The sequence below is a fragment of the Mytilus edulis genome, chromosome 1, assembly GCF_963676685.1.
Source record: "Mytilus edulis chromosome 1, xbMytEdul2.2, whole genome shotgun sequence".
Classification (NCBI taxonomy): Eukaryota; Metazoa; Mollusca; class Bivalvia; order Mytilida; family Mytilidae; genus Mytilus; species Mytilus edulis.
The window spans coordinates 21,013,686-21,031,691 of NC_092344.1; the positions used below are offsets into that span (position 1 = coordinate 21,013,686).

Here is an 18,006-nt window from a genome sequence, read left to right on the forward strand (position 1 = left end):
ATAGTATCTATTCTATATTTGCCGACGACACTGCTATTCTTACAGAATCTGTATCTCAAATACATACTGCCTTGAATACAATGTATTTGTAAATAAATAAATTTGGTGTTTTTACTGTCTTCTGATTGGTTAAAATTATTAGTTTTATTTTCAATGTTGTTAATTTTGATGGCGACACGCCCACTCTGACGTTGTGTATTCATACGCAAACATGTGTGTACGTTGTTATTGTTAATATGAATAATAAAAAATGTTCTTTGAGCCTTATTTTTTATAGAAATTTATTTATAATGAATGGCAATAATTTATTTTGAATTTATTGAACCATAAAACTAATTTTTGACTATTCACATTTTACATAATCCGCTTCGCGGACCATTCAATGTGAAGAGTCAAAAATTAGTTTTATGATTCAATAAATTCAAAATAGATAATAGCCATTCATTAATTGAGACAAGAGTAGTTAAGCGATGTTTAAATTTAAACAGATAAAAGGTTGAAACGACGATTAGCATATTTTTTTTTAAAATCTAAATGAAACAGACATAGAAAAATACAATTGCACGTGCTCGCTATCTATTTACATTGATGTTAATATCGGGGTATATGATCATGAGCGTCGGAAGACTTAGGATGTCATCTCAATTATCAATTAGATGGCGTTCAGACTTAAATACACACGAAATGTTTATATGTATTTTCAAGTCCTTTCATTGTAAATTGTTTATTTTAGACTGTTTTGTAATTTTCATATAATTGTATGTATGTTATAGATTAGATATAAGAACTTGAGCCAAGTTGGTGAACATAAATGTGACAGTTTGTGTCGCTTTAAAAATAGTTTTATTAAACGGATCAATGCGTTTACCTGGGCCACATCTGCACTCAGGTCAAGTTGCAATACAAAGAAAAAATATGCGCACTGAGATTTTTTTTTATTTTTAGAAAACCCTTTTGAATCACATAGTATTAAATGCTGTCTTTAAAATAAAAAAAAAAACACAAACAATTGAAACGTACAAAATGTTCATAGTTTGATATATCTCGTCCTCCTGGTATTAATTTTAATATGGAGACAAAAAGGATCGTATTTGTTTGCATAATAATTCGTGTATTCTTAGCATTGAATTTAGATGACGATGGTAAGTAAAACACATTTTACGTATTTTGTGTTTTGTTTTATCATTAAATGGATAAAAAGATTTGTTGTATATATGTTGTCATCTATTTTGTTTTTATTTTGTCATTCTCATATATCCGATATTAATATATATAATAATGCTACTTGGAAATTAATTAAATACCTAAATGATTTTTTTTTTGAAATGTTATTATTTGACCTCCCAATATGCATGATAATTTCCAATTATTTGTAAATACTTTTCTTGCATTAGTTTTTATCAACTTCGATTTATCACATCAAATAATTTGTGGAAATATTTAGTTTTTCTCCAATCTGAACCCGTTACTATTTTCTTAATCGATTTATTTTTTCAAAATGGCCTATGTTATATTATAGTTCGTTTCTGTGTGTGTTTCAATTTAATGTTGTGTTTCTGTTGTAACGTAGTTTTCCTCTTATATTGGATGCGTTTCCTTCTGTTTTAGTTTGTAACACGGATTTGTTTTTTTTCTCTATCGATTTATGAATTTTGAACAACGGTATACTATTGTTGCCTTTATTTTACTATAATACTTTTACCGTGATTAGCTAGACGAATGTCAAAGTAGAGGTACTTGTTTTGCAACCTATAATCTACTTAAGTTTTGTGCTAGTCATCCACTAAGTGTTAAGTGAAACTGTAAATATATCATCATACAATACTATTACTTGTTTATCTTACGGCACTTTCAACAATAGCAGCATTGTTTATGAATCACAATGTCCGTCTACTGTCACTTATTATATTCCTTATGTCGTAACTACATTCCCTTCCCTTTTCACGAATGTGACCTACCGATTTACACTATTTACTGGGTTTGTAATAACATGAGCAACACAACAGGTGACATATGTGGAACAGGATTTGCTTACATTTCCGGAGCACCTGAGGTCACACTCAGTTTTGGTTGGATTCGTGTTGCTTAGTCTTTAGTTTTCATGTTGTGTCTTGTGTACTATTATCTGTCTGTTTTTCGTTTTCTTTTTTAGCCATGGCATTGTCAGTTTATTTTCGATCTATTAGTTTGAATGTCACTTTGGTATCTTCCGCCCCTGTTTTATAATATGTTACTCCTCCTTAGCTCAGAAGAATTTGTGCCATATTACCGCATTGCGGACTTTTTTTCTTTTTGGCTTTAAAAAGGGGTATTCATCTAAATGGGGAAGCATATGAAGTAAATATAAATCCGACATCGATTGTTCTAACCGATAGGATATGGATTTTCAGTTATCTTACCACGTTATATTAGAGAGCCTTCTTGAATGATTCAATATGGATGACTCCAAAAATAGGCTCCTCCTTTCGTCATTTATGGTATGTGGAACAGTTTTAGTTGTTGTATAATGTTTATTTCTATTATCAAAAAGTAATTATCATACAGAGGATAATACAACATCCTTATTAATATATTTGTGATGTGAAACAAAATTGCATAATCGGACCTTGGTAATGCTGCCTGAAATCAATAAACTGACATGTTGCTGTGAACATTTTAAACGATTTGCATTTTTTCAGAAACGTATCCAGTAGTGCTATTCGTTTCTTTTGGATCGCTTGGATTCTTTGATACAAAAACAAACAATGTTACTATACTAGCTGATGGCTACACATACAATATATTTCTTGATTACCACTATAATGAACAGTACATTTATTGGTCCGATCACCATGGACACAAGATTTTAAGGTAAAATATGTTCACATGAATAGTTCAGGTACGGTTATTTATACAGATTGCTCATCAACTATATAAAGATACATGTACGCGTCTTTTCCGAGTATAGTTGATGGAAAAAATCATTTAAAAGAATAAGAAAATGAAAGTAGATTTATTTAATAAAAGTTAAACAAAAAATGTATATAATAGATAAATTGATAATGAAAAAAAAATCAATAATATACAAATTATGAACTTGAGAACAAAATCGCTTAACTCCATTTACATTATTCGTTTGAAATCGCAATTTTTGATGGAATATGCTACATTAGAAATCGCTCAGAATTTTAAAACAAAATTCATAGATTGTACGACGATTTAAAGATAGGAATTCTATGCAGATTATCGCCTACTGTCTAATATACTTTGATGACTTTATAGCGCAATCATGTTTTTTTTTCACTGTCAAAACTTGGTTTATCATCAATCGATGTATACATTGTACTATTCTGTACTATTATGTGTCTGTTTGTCTTTTTATTTTAAGCCATGGCGTTGTCAAATTATTTTCAATTTATGAGTTTGACTGTCCCTCTGGTATCTTTCGTCCCTCTTTGTACTCCTTATGTCCATGTATTTATATTGAATTGGGAAAGTTTAACTATTTTTAATAAGAATAAAACATTCATATTGAGTATGTATGTTTCATCGGGTACGTTTTTCTATTATGATATACTATAAAAATAAGAAGATGTGGTAAGATTGCCAATGAAACAAAGCTCCACATCTTTCACGACACAGAATTTAACAACTATAGGTCACCATATTGAACGAAACAATGAGCAACGACCATACCATATACTCAGCTATAAAAGGCCCTGAAACGAAATATGAACAACAATTCAAACAAGAAAAAAACCCGGCATAATTTAAGTACAAAATAATAAACGAAAACCATAAATTATGCCGGTTTTTTCTTGTTTGAATTGTTGTACAATTGTACTTTCAGGGCCTTTATTATATTTAGTCTGATTTCAATATACAGCTGATAACCAGCTGGAAACCAATCAATATCAATACCAGTTACACAGTATTCAAAGATCTAATTACAGTTTTGAATTGGTAACCTTTTCGAATTAGTGTATTTAAAAGATTGATAAGTTTATTTCCCCATTTCCATTCTCAATTTTAATGATAAGTTTATACCAGGATTGTTTCCAAATTTCAAGAATCGATAAACAGCATATAAGTAAACAAGAGGATATTATATCCAGTTTGACTTACATTTTCAATAAAACGTCAAAACCAAATCTTTATATCTATGGAGGAATTTGGTAAATGTTTTGTAGCTTTGAGATTTGTTGTAAAGTAATCCCTAACCTAATAATTTCCCAGTAATACATAGATTACTTAACAATAAGTTACGAAAACTTGTCCCTTTTGTTGTAAATTATAGAAAAATTTAGAATGGAAATAGGGAATATGTCAAAATGACAACAACCCAACCAAAGAGCAGATAACGGGTTAAGTGAGCCGAGTATGGACGCAGTCCGAACAGCACTAATAGTATATAAATATATCTTGCAGACGATATCAATGACAACAGTTTAGATTGATAAAACATACATTAATTTAATTTCAATAAAATTGAGAATGGAAATGGGGAATGTGTCAAAGAGACAACAACCCGACCAAATAAAAAACAACAGCAAAGGGTCACCAACAGGTCTCCAATGTAGCGAGAAATTCCCGCACCCGGAGGCGTCCTTCAGCTGGCCCCTAAACAAATATATACTAGTCCAGTGATAATGAACGCCATACTAATTTCCAAATTGTACACAAGAAACTAAAATTAAAATAATACAAGACTAACAAAGACCAGAGGCTCCTGACTTGGGACAGGCGCAAAAATGCGGCGGGGTTAAACATGTTTGTGAGATCTCAACCCTCCCCCTATACCTCTAACCAATGTAGTAAAGTAAACGCATAACAATACGCACATTAAAATTCAGTTCAAGAGAAATCCGAGTCTGATGTCAGAAGTCAAACATATTTCAAGAGGAAAATAAGATGCACAAGTTTGTATTTTATATCAACTACTTAGGCAGCGGTTTCAGACAAATTTTTGTCATGTGTAAAGGAAAGATTTTGTTTTGTGTTTATGTAAGTTCCTCCTTTAAAGGAGCACTAATTTAAGTTTTTCAATGTCGATGGTGAACCTTTCATTCATCTATGATTTTTTTTATATAGGTCAACAATTCTTTGGGAGTTCTCTGGATTTTTCAATAAAGTTTTTGTTACATGAACGTAAATTTCGAATTATGGACACTGTTCTCCGGTCCTAGACCAACTGTTTGGTCAATAAATATGACTTCCTATGGAAAATAACATATATTTAGCGTCTTAGTTCCTTAAATATAACAAAACAAAGCGGACGTGACAGACATTACCATCTGTTTGAAGAGAAGCGTTAATCGTATTTTATTATCTAGATAAATACATTGTTTTACTTATTATTGTTTAATTTTGCTGCCTTCATTTGTTTATTTACATGGAAGATGACAGAATAAGATCAATATGGATTTGAAAATGTGTGATAAGTACACATAAAGCGCAATGCAAAAAAGGGTCGGAATTTTAAATTTTATATAGTTATCATATATAGGTACCAGGATTATAATTAAGTACGCCAGACGCGCGTTTCGTCTACATAAGACTCATCAGTGACGCTCAGATCAAAATAGGTATAAAGCCAAAACAAGTACAAAGTTGAAGAGCATTGAGGACCCAAAATTCCAAAAACGTTGTGACAAATTTTCTGTAACAAAACTTTGAATTTTTCGGAAAAACTAAGGATTTTCTTATCCCAGGAATAGATTACCATAGCCGTATTTGGCACATCCATTTGGAATTTTTGGTCGTCAATGCTCTTCAACTCCGTACTTATTTGGCTTTATAATCTTTTAGATTTGAGCTTCACTGATGAGTGTTATGAAGACGAAACACGCGTCTGGCGTATTAAATTATAATCATGTTACCTTTGATAACTATTGAGATATCCATACAAGATTGACACCACTGGCTAAATATGTCTCCTCACAAAATGTTAAACGGCCAAATTTTATTTAGAAAGAGTAATAGTCATCACGCTAGAAAGATAATTAGTTGAACATCTTGATGATCCAGGAATGTTTCGTTCTTTATAAGGAATTATTATAATACCAAATTAGATAATGTCAGACTTGTGATTTTGTAAATTTTCTTTCTAAGTAAATATGAAAAACATTCAAAGTTATTTGTTTTAAACATATGAAGATAAATAAACTCATCATAGATACCAGGACTAAATTTTGTATAGACGCCAGACGCGCGTTTCGTAATGAAAAGACTCATCAGTGACGCTCGAATCCAAAAAAAGTTTAAAAAAAAAGCCAAATAAAGTACAAATTTGAAGAGCATTGAGATCCAAAATTCCTTAAAGTGTTGTCAAATACAGACGATATTTATCTGCTTGAACAACGACATATTTGTCATGTAAAGAGTACAAAACATCAGCAACCTCCGGGATCTCGAATGGGTAGAAACCCTTGTTTCATCTGCCTCGCGCTTTACACATTTTCTTGCAGTCTTTAACTACATTCATCAGTAACCTAAAGTTCTTTTACCAATCGATGGATTAAGGGTTCTTAATGTTGTTCCTTTGGGTGACACCTCTCTTACTTCTTAATTGGTAACGATACCAAGTCTTAAGTAATAACATGACCAGTTGGACTAAACTTGTATGTTTACAATGCACAATCTGGAGGTTTATATTTATATCTTTCATGTTAAAGGCCCCTAAGATCTTCTTGTGGTTGACAATCTGGAGTTCAATAGGCTTGGTGTAAGTACATTAAATTACAGGTTTGGCCTTTTTATGTAATCAGCTATACATTTTTGTACGGATTTCTGATACAAAAGAAAGTAGGTGATACAAACAAATTCAACAAAAATTGATACATATCTTGTTTTAACAGATTTAAATATCCAGTTGACGATTATTCAAACCCAGAAGTTATACTAAATGTTACCCATCCAACGGGTGTTGCTGTTGATCCAATTGAGGACCACTTATACTGGGCACTTTATTACAATGACACGATATACAGATCAAACTTTGATGGTACTGACGCAACAATAATAACTAACAACGTATACCGCCCATTAGATATCTCTATTGATATAAATAACAGGTAATTATTGAAACACTTAAAAAACAAGAACAAAAATATACTTATTTGATGGGAATAAAAGTTCACATGTCCTATATCAACATGCGAAGCCATGGTAAAAAAACTAAAAACGGCGAGGAAAATAACTAAGCTTTGAGTGGTTTTTATGTTGTTTTTTTTTGCTAAATGGAATTACCTGACGACTATAAATGTGTATCAAGAGCGGAATTTACATTTACATATGCATTTTTCTTCTCCATTCGGAGATAATTCGAACACTTTTTGTTCTTCTCTGACCAGGATTCGGACTCATGGTACTGAGATATTGTGGCACCAAATCGACTTGCACTATTGGCGACGAGCGCTTGACCACAAAACCACCTAGGCTCATTATAAACGATCCGATTCAAGCTTAAATATGAAAAATCTACCAAATATGCCGAACAATGTCACTTTCAGATGGTTTTGTCAAAAATGAAAGTGGATGCATCCGTGTTCATCCTCAACCTTTATATATGTTATGTATTATCATCAAATACAACTTACATTTCAATATAAAGGATGAACACGAATGCAGCCACTTTCGTTTTACACGGAAACCGTCTAAAATTTAACTAAAATGCTAGAATTGTGAAGATTTCAGTAATTTAGCATGACTTAATGGTCCTACTACCCAATATATGTGCAATGTTTTGTCAAAAAAACCCAGCCCATAATTGTGTAGCAGAAGCATTCTACTTTCCAATAAATAACTAAAATTTACATTTTAACAATTTTGTAAAACTGCTATATTTTTGGGCCAAAAAGGTCTTACTGTTCCTACTCATTTTAGCAAAACAAGAGATTCGTTTTTCAGCCTGCTTATGACTTCTTTAGACTAAATCCCTTGTACGCGTACTGGTTATACTTCAACCTGGGAGAACATGATTCTATTTTTTATAATTTGAAATCGTTTTATTTTAACTGTGAGTACTCTAATATATTGGTGATTTTTGTTTAAGTAACGTAAAAATGAAAGACAAGAATACGAAAAATTCTTGATTTATCTATTTCTTGTAATTTGAACTAGCCGATTCTACGTCAAAGTTAATGTAAATCTAACCATGTGTTTGTCAGGATGAGGATTCGGTCCCAGTACTTAAAATCTGTCAATCGTTTATAGATGGATTTTACATATATAAATAACATCTTACAATAAAAAAAACAAAATGAGGTTATTTGGTGTATGCCTTTTTGTGGTTATTTGTTACATTTAATATGAAAAAGAAGATGGGGTATGAATGACAATGAGACATCTCTCCAAAAAGATACCAAATGACACAGAAATTAACAATTAAAGTTCACCGTACGGCCTTCAACAATAAACAAAGACCATACCGCATAGTCAGCTATAAAAGGCCCCGAAATGACAATGTAATTAATTCAAACAAGAAAAACTAACGGCCTACTTTATGTACAAAAAATAAACGTAAAACTAATATGTAACACATAAACAAATGACAAACACTGAATAACAGGCTCCTGACTTTGGTCAGGCACATAGATACATAATGTGGCAGGGTTAAACATGTTAACGGTATCCCAATCCTCTCCAAACCTGGGACAGTGTTGTAACAATACAACATAAGAACGAACTATAAAAATCAGTTGAAAAGGGCTAAACTCATTATATGGATGAACATACAAATACTACACATACAAGTGGACGTGGCCGGGTACTTCCCAACAACAAAAAGACGCTAAATACAGATCTGAGAATACTCGCAGTTACTGACAGCTAGTTTAAAGCCACTCACAACTAATAAAAAAAAACATGCATCTAAGAATAAATTGTCAATAAGAACACATCCAACATCCAATGGATTCAGTGTAAAGACGTCATAAACAGTCAGAGAAATACATTACCTTATACAATGCCAAGATGCAGGTATCGACAGATTGTAGATCCATGAATGTTTATATGTATATAACAATAATATATAGTCTGTTTTTCGGAAACGTACACACTAAATACTTTGTATTGCAGTACACTGGTTGTGCACTAAACGGGTTTCTATGTTCAGTTTATATGAGGTATTTGTGTAAATGGTGTCTTTGCATGAAAATGTGTTTTGTTGAAACATGTGTTGTGTGTTCATTATTCGATTTCATACCTCCCCTTATTAGAAACATGATTGTTTTCGTCTTTATCCAGGCTCTTTTTTCATTGCCTGCTTCTAATTTTGCTTATTCATTTAACTCCAAGTACATGAAATACCGTTTATATTTTGCACCTCTCAATTATGTTTTCTTATTCAGGGTTATGTTCGTCCAAAGTTACTTTAAAGAAATTTGGAAATGCAGTTTGAATGGCAGTTTTTGTTATGTAATCGTTCAAACGCCATTGTTGTCTACGCATATGGCATTAGGTAAGAAGGAAACAATATAAGGAACCATGCATAATTCATTTATTTCTAGCAGTATGCACAGCTTCAATGAACAATTATTTTAGGCTGTACTTTGGCACGTGCCAATATAAAATACAGTTGAAATAATAAAAGACTTAAAATATATTAATGTTGACAATTCGATAATTTATTTGAAATGTAATACATATAAATTGAAAAGGAATAAATAGAAAAATCAGGAAATAATAAAGAAAAAATACCCCCTCCCCCCCAAATAAAACCCTCCAAAAACAAATAAAAGATCAATTAAATAACAATATAGACGAGTCACAGGTATGTGACTTATTTAAGATACTGAGTGAATTAATTGATTGGTTGTTGGTGCTAAACATCAAGTGGTAGAATAGATTGAATAAAATAATTTAAAATATAACTCTAAGAATAGACGGGGCTGTCCAAAACGGTTCAAATTTTGAACTGTTAGAATCAGTCGTAAGGTCTGACAGGATCTGTTCTTGTGCAGAGGAAGGCGACATGAGTAAAAACATTTCAAAGAACTTTATATTATTGTTGTCATTAAAAATATCATATAAACGTAGAAACTTTAATTTATATATAAATCATTTCTGATTTTCTTATCAGAAATAAATAGAAAATTAACACGAATTAACAAATGTTTAGAACATCTTATCTGCAAAGAATATATCTTTGGCTTTGAGCGTTCCTGATGAAGGTAAATCCAGAAAAGCGCTTCGGACGCAAGAAATTATTAAACGTGTTGTTTTCAATTTTCTACGTCATTGAGATCACATCCAAGTATGATTACACCAGAAGGACCTCTGAAGGACAACACAGTTCTTCATCGATATACACGTGACAATATGTCATTACAAACTGTTGGGAATGATTACAACATATATTTGTTAAAGCTTGTTTACAGAGTTCTGTTAGATCTTGGAGGGTACCATTCATTTATTTGCGACAGTGTTGCGTTCACCATGTTAACTTGATTTACTGTAATGGCTATTCATAAACGTACTTGTTGTGCATTACGTAAATTGTACAGAGTACCTTAAATTGTTTGTTTTTGAAAGGACTTTTACTTACCGTTTTATAATACTCAGTGAAATTGAAAATATCTATATGTACATAGTTATCAAAAGTACCAGGATTATAATTTTATACGCCAGACGCGCGTTTCGTCTACACAAGACTCACCAGTGACGCTTAGATCAAAATAGTTAAAAAGCCAAACAAATACAAAGTTGGAGAGCATTGAGGACCCGAAATTCCCAAAAGTTGTGCCAAATACGGCTAAGGTAATCTACTCCTAGGGTAAGAAAATCCTTAGTTTTTCGAAAAATTCAAAAGTTTTGTACATAATATGTTCATAATCCATGTAATAGGACAGGGAATATAACGTAGTCAGTGCAACAAGCTACTAAATATTGGTGTTATTCAATGATCAATAAGTTAATTATTTTTATATGAAGGAGCTTCTTCTTTTTCCTAATAGCTAAAGAACAGTACAATATATACATTCCTGTATGGGTTTTAATTCTTTATATGAACTATAGTTGTGTTATACGAATGAATAGTATGTAAAGAAGTAATCAAAGTGAAGATTTTGCTTGTTTTGCATTTTTTCGTATAACAAATTTCTGATTTTAAAAGAGAACACCAAAGGTTGCCGGTATCATATGATTCTCTTTAATATGCAAGAATACATAACATTATAATTTAAGGCAACTATACGGACCAAGTGTTTTGTCATTTTTGCACAGGCTTTTGAGCAACAAGGGCGATGCTCTTTAGTTCAATTTAGATCGTAACCTTAACATATGTAATATTTATTATGAAATTTAACATTCATCGACATCCGAGGAGTCAATGCAAAGACAGACATATTGTGAAATCATAAGAAATGTACACACCATTGGAATGAGCCAACGGAAAAGCCCCTTCATGGTTTACTATTCAGTTTGAAATGTAATTTACCAAATTTAACATTTAACATTCATTTTGCAACAACGAAAGATTTTTTTATGATAAGGTGATCTATATTATATATATAAATAATGCATAGATGAGAGGACGATCGAGCAGATTATTACAAGGGTATGTTAAGACAACATTTTGAACTCAAGCGAAACCGAAGTTGACAATGATGTTTCGATGGGTAATATTTTGTTTTATCATATGTCTAAAAAATTTCTGTTTTCTCATTAGCTAAAAGCATGGAAATCCTCATTGATAAAACGGTATATTCGCCGCGCAAAATATCCAAGAGGTTAATATAAAACGTGAAACTAAAGCAATGCTTTTAAACTTATCAAGGTTAGTTTAATTCATTGTTCTTTACATTGTCATTTTTTTATTGGTGTGCACGAGTTGGTGTTATCAAGAAAGTTGTTTAAAGCTGATCAATAGTCCATTTGTCAATTACCGATTTGATTCTGTTATAACACACCTTTTTGACAAATTACTTCCCTTTCTCAATCGTAGACTGGTTCCATACCGGACAAAGTTGGCTTTTATGTGATGTATCGTCGGTTTAACTAATTTTAAGGAAAAATAATTTCTGATATCAAAAACATTTAGCTTAACAACAAATTAATGTAAATAAAAAAATTTAAAACCTTATAGATTACTCACATTACCCACAGGTAAATTTTCTCTTTCTGCTAGCTCTCCATTGTAAATACAAATTAATGTCCCTCATAAGGGAGACAATTAAAAAAGGGATCTCTAATTACAGGGTCCATAACGGGAATTGGTAAATTGGATATACTTTATTATCTCCCTTGTATTACTCAATCAAAAAATTACAATTTTGTATGAAGTATGATAAAAACAAATATCTTAGTAAGTTTGTAACATCAACCTGCATCCTAGGCTTTCAATAACTTTCACTACACCATGAATTTTCTAGAAAATGTAAACATTTATAACAATCGCTGTCAAATATACATATTCTTATGTTTAACGTTCGGTGATGACCAGTTATTTCTAAACGATATTCAGTTAAATTTTCATTGATGCCACTGGCATATTGGTTATGGAAATTAAATATCCAGCGATTGTTTGCACGTGGTGAAATATATTTTTCAAATATTATAGTTAATACTAAATTTTTCAATTTCTGTGGTTCGATTTTGTAATAAAAGAAAAAGTTCATTCCAGCTGATTTTTGATAATACATATTCGACTTCAACATGCAAGATTTATACTTTGAACATTAAAATTCGAATTTCAACTTAAAATATTTGATTTCCTACATACATTTTCAGCTGTGGGATTTCGATCATAAAGACACAACAAATAGATTTTGATTTCTAACATTAAATTTCGATGTAATCATCAGATCTTCCGATTCGCATCATTTGACTTTATTTCCATCCTTCAATATCTTTATTGTACGACAAACTGTATTAACGTATAGCTGCTGACTTACAATCCACTCTTTTCTAGGGATAGTTGGATATTCATATATTTTACGTTTGTTTACCTACTTGTTCTTAGAAATATATGTAATATCTCAATAGGTTTTTAGAAATTGTAAAAGTATAAACTCATCAGTTGAATAGATGTCGATATGAATTCTCAAGAAACGCAAAAGTAAAGGTTTTTAGTATCACCTGAAACTCTAAGAATAAGAGGCATTTAACTATTGATAGAATGATCCACAACCCTATATATAAATTGTAATGAAAGCAAAAAAAACAAAACAAACCGAATGATATAAAAGAGTAAAAAAAAAAACAAAAAAAAAAAACGACGGAAACCATGGCAAAATATGAAAACAACGAAGAGAACACAACAGTCTACAAAACCCAAAAGACTGAGCAATAGTAACCATATCAAGGGCCATGGTATTCTTAGTTGCTTCGAAAAGTAAACAAATTCCTATTTATGGTACAAATCGGTGATAAGTCTCAATCGCGTAACCTACACACTTGACATAAATTTACATATAGTCAGACTAGCCATATGAAAATAACTCATCAACATATCAATAAATGAAGTGTATACGTAGAAAACTGAATGTTCATTCAGGTGTTTTATATTTATTGCAAACAAAATAAACATCTCGGATGTAAACGAAATGTGTAAAAAGTAAATATGTGAATTCGTTGTTATAATTAATTCTGCTTTGAAAATTTTAACCCCAACTTTTCAATGCGAATTATATATATGCTTTTAACTAGCACGTGCAGTTAATTCATATGCGTCCAATTCATGCCATCAGGAATATGACAGTTGTTATCCTTTCGTTTGATTTTTTATTTTGCCATTTGATGACGCACTTTCTGTTTTGAATCTTCTTCATAGTTTGATATTTTTGTTATTTTTACTTTTTTAGACTTATATGATAACAGGATATATTGGACCAATTATCCATCTCAATTACCAATTTCTTCAAGCTTATTTGATGGAACAGATTATGCGGAAACAGTTGCAAAAACTGACTACGGGTATGGTGTTGACGTTACCCCAAACCATATTTATTATGCAGACGTGTACAAAGGATTATTCAAAACTGAAAAGGCAAATTCTTCAACATCTATACTTGTGATGGAAAAACAATTTTTGAGAGGAATCAAAATATTGAAATATGAAGGTGAGTTGACGATCAAAAGAGACAGCGTATACATTTATTTTACACTATTTCGTTGTTTAAAACCTTGAATATAAAACTGATCTATCTATATATATATCGTTTTCTGTTTAGTATTAAATTAATATTCAGATCAATTTTGTTACATCTCGTGATCAATTTTATTTGGCAATCGCCAATGGCAGTCAGCAGGATTTAAAAGCATCAGTTGTTCGACCTGTTAGTCAAATGCGTTTTGTTTAAATATACTTTTTCATTTTTTTGGTCTTTTTTTGGAAAATGTTGTTTGTGCTGTATTTAGACCCTTCTACAACGAAATTTGTTTTACATGCACACGTGTAAAAATTGCGGTTTTTATCCAACGCAATCATAGGTTTGAACGTAGTTTTCAATTTAGACTCGATATATAAAGACAATAATAGCTATATTCAACCGTTTCTGTTAGAAATTCATAAATCGATTGAGGAAAAAACAAATCCGGGTTACGAACTATAATTAAGGGAAACACATTAAATATAAGAGGAAAACAACGAAACAACAGAAACACAACACTTAAATGCAACACACAGAAACGAACTATAATATATCAATTGCCATTTTACTTACTATGTTTAGGACATTTTTAGAAAAAAATAGTAGGTTGAACCTGGTTTTGTGGCTAGTCAAACCTCCCGCTGCTATGGCAAAGTTAAATATAAAATTAAAATCATAGCATGACATGACATGACTACGTATCAGAGTACGATCATTTAATATGTGTGGGAGACAAATAGTATTCTTTTCTGTTAGAATATCCATTTAAAACTCTTGTTGCAGAATACGAAACATAATTAATGATAAGATGTATTAAGAAGGTGTTTTGGGTTGAAATTTGTCCGCCTCGAATACGAGAGGCCGAACGATACATCATAGACAGAGTAAAACGAAGAAGACTGTAAAGTTGGCAGTTTAATTGAGGTCTGGAGCTGGCATGTAATTAACTGCTAGTAGTCTTTTGTTATTTATGTATTATTGTCATTTTGATAATTTTCTTTTTTACCTTTTCTGACATCTGACTTGGACTTCTTTTAAACAGAGTTTTACTGTGCGTACTATTGTGCGTTTGTATTTTACTGTATTGGCTAGAGTTATAAGGGGAGGGTTGAGATATCAAAAAACATGTTTAACCCCGCCACATTTTTTGCGCCTGTCCCAAGTTAGGAGCCTCTGGCCTTTGTTAGTCTTGGATGATTTTTAATTTTAGTTTCTTGTGTATAATTCGGAGTTTAGTATGACGTTCATTTTCACTGAACTTGTATATATATCTTTTAAGGGGCCCACTGCAAGATGCATCCGCTGTTGTCTTCCCTATGTTTGATTGTTGTCTCATTGATACATTCTCCATTTCCATTCTCAATTTTGTATTCTGCTTTGAATTCTCTTCTAAGCAAACGACATTTAGAGTATTCAGAACGGATTCAATAATGCCTCATGCCGACTGGATACCCTGTGATGAATAAATGCATCTAGTACGAAATATATATTGCTAACCGTTTCGGTCGTATATCAAGTAGATTGATATTGTATATTCATGACTTGTTTTTGACCTACTTATTCAATAGTTTTTACTGGACGTTACGCATCAATCCGTCATTTGTTATTATTGGTAATAAACTGTGTAACAATTTACTTACCTAACTTAGTGATTTTGTAAAATAAAATATCAACTATTCTTTATCGGCATATTTTGCATTGTTTAAAAACAGACATCCACTGCTTTGTAACATTGACAGTGATTTTGTATTCATTCTTTATCGGCATATTTTGCATTGTTTAAAAACAGACATCCACTGCTTTGTGACATTGACAGTGCTTGTGTGTTTAAAATATTTTAGTATTTATACACCTTGCATGGTTGAAATGGTCAAATATATATGCATAATAAAAATATAAATTTTGTCATGTCGCTTAAATCTGTGGATCTGCTTACCTTTCCTAAGAAACTGAGATTACCCCAAAATTGAGAAAAGTATATCATGGCTTTTAAAATAATTATATATTTTTGGGGTTATTCATTTTTTTAACATTTAGATGAAATATCATGTGTAAAATTTCTTAGAATTTTTAAGACATATGTTGGAAAATAAACCGCTTACATTCTGTACTCTGAAATCTGCAATATACTGTGATAATTTGTATTTTTCTAACAAAACAAAACAAATTCAGTTGTTTTTCAAATTTACTCAAAAACAATCGAATATTATTCAAACAGTCATTTTAATCAGTCATTTAATTTTGTTAATTTAGTGTGAGTGGGTTATTTAGTTGTAATATCACAAGCAACACGACGGATGCAACATGCAGAGAAAATTCTGCTTCCATTTCAGGAACACATGAGATCAACCAGTTCCGGTGGGGTTCGTGTTGCTTAGTGTTGGTTTTCTATGTTGTGTTTTGGAAAATGTAGTTGTCTGCGTTTCTTTACCTGTTTTAGCCATGGCGTTTTTTTCGACTTATGAGTTAAATGTCCATCTGATTTCTTCCTCTCTCTTTCATTTACGATAAATTTCATAATAGTGCCTACATATGCATCAATTGTATTCAATATTATTTGTATCTTACAACAATGGTTTATAAAATATGATATGGAATTGAATTTCTCTCAAAAAAGCACACAACAAAAAATAATTATTTTTCTTTTTTTGCAAAACGGAAATAAATATATAAAATTTTGCACTGAAAACCCTTGATTTCCATGTTCACTTACAAGTACTGAATCTGAATCTGTTAAAAAATATACATTCAGGAGCTAGATGTTTTAGAGAGCCTGTGACGCTTCTTTTGATATATGTGCAATTGCCACTCGTAAGCATAAAAAAACTAAAACATAATTCATAAATAATGTGACTTTATTGTTGACCTTGTGCTGCTGATAATTTTTATATGGTTTCTCAGTACCTCTTCTTCTATCATAATTTGCAAAGAAAAATAGAAATCTATGCGGTATTTCTTTTAAGGAGTGGACTGAAATTCAAGTCATGTCCATATATTTGTAGGTTTTCTCTTACTGATTAATTTTTGTTGTTAACATTTTTTCTTTATCTTCTTAAGCTTTTTCCAAATAGAGGTATTAACTATTTTTTTTTACTGATATAGGTGAATGCATTAACTACAAATACATAAAACATGGAGAGAAAAGATCAACAGACTTCAACACAGTAGGATCAATGCACATCCCTATAAGTGATGAACGTCTGGAAGAAACATGGTACAGGATAAAAAGTCGAAATGGAGATCAAATGCCAACATATCCACCTGGTGACTATCACTGCGGGACTTATTATCCTGTCTGGATAAACGGTAATTATGGAACCTTGTCAAAAAAATCATTATTTATTTAATGAAAAGAAAGAAATCAAAGTGAAAAGTAAAAGAGGCCATTCAAAAATATGTATTGTCAATTATACCTCGCTGATGAAATAAAGAAGCAAGAGCAAACTGCTGCTACTCTTTACAAATTACAGTTACAATAAAAATTGAGAAAGGAAATGGGGAATGTGTCAAAGCGACAACAACCCGACCATAGAGCAGACACCAGCCGAAGGCCACCAATTGATCTTCAATGTAGCAAGAAACTCCTGCACCCGGAGGCGTCCTTCAGATGGCTCCTTAAAAAATATGTATACTAGTACAGTGATAGTGGACGTCATACTAAACTCCGAATTATACCCAAGAAACTAAAATTAATAGTCATACAAGACTAACAAAGGCCAGAGGCAAAATTGCGGCGGGGTTAAACATGTTTATGAGATCTCAACCCTCCCCCTATACCTCTAGCCAATGTAGAAAAGTAAACGCATAACAATATGCACATTAAATTTCAGTTCAAGAGAAGTCCTTTTTCAGAAGATGTAACAAAAGAAAATAAATAAAATGACAATACATAAATAACAACAGACTACTAGCAGTTAACTGACATTCCAGCTCCAGA

The 18,006-nt window shown here is 31.6% G+C and overlaps 1 protein-coding gene across 1 annotated transcript in view; it reads left to right on the plus strand.

The window, feature by feature from the left end:
• The first annotated feature begins 1,003 nt into the window (after nucleotides 1–1,003).
• Nucleotides 1,004–18,006, plus strand: part of LOC139529012 (von Willebrand factor D and EGF domain-containing protein-like) — a 41,465-nt gene continuing 24,462 nt past the window's right edge. The window contains exons 1-6 of the mRNA XM_071325481.1: nucleotides 1,004–1,142; nucleotides 2,679–2,850; nucleotides 6,837–7,052; nucleotides 9,330–9,439; nucleotides 13,782–14,039; nucleotides 17,172–17,375. Coding sequence (XP_071181582.1) covers nucleotides 1,070–1,142; nucleotides 2,679–2,850; nucleotides 6,837–7,052; nucleotides 9,330–9,439; nucleotides 13,782–14,039; nucleotides 17,172–17,375 — 1,033 coding nt within the window. The 5' untranslated portion in view covers nucleotides 1,004–1,069. The remainder of the gene's footprint in view (nucleotides 1,143–2,678; nucleotides 2,851–6,836; nucleotides 7,053–9,329; nucleotides 9,440–13,781; nucleotides 14,040–17,171; nucleotides 17,376–18,006) is intronic.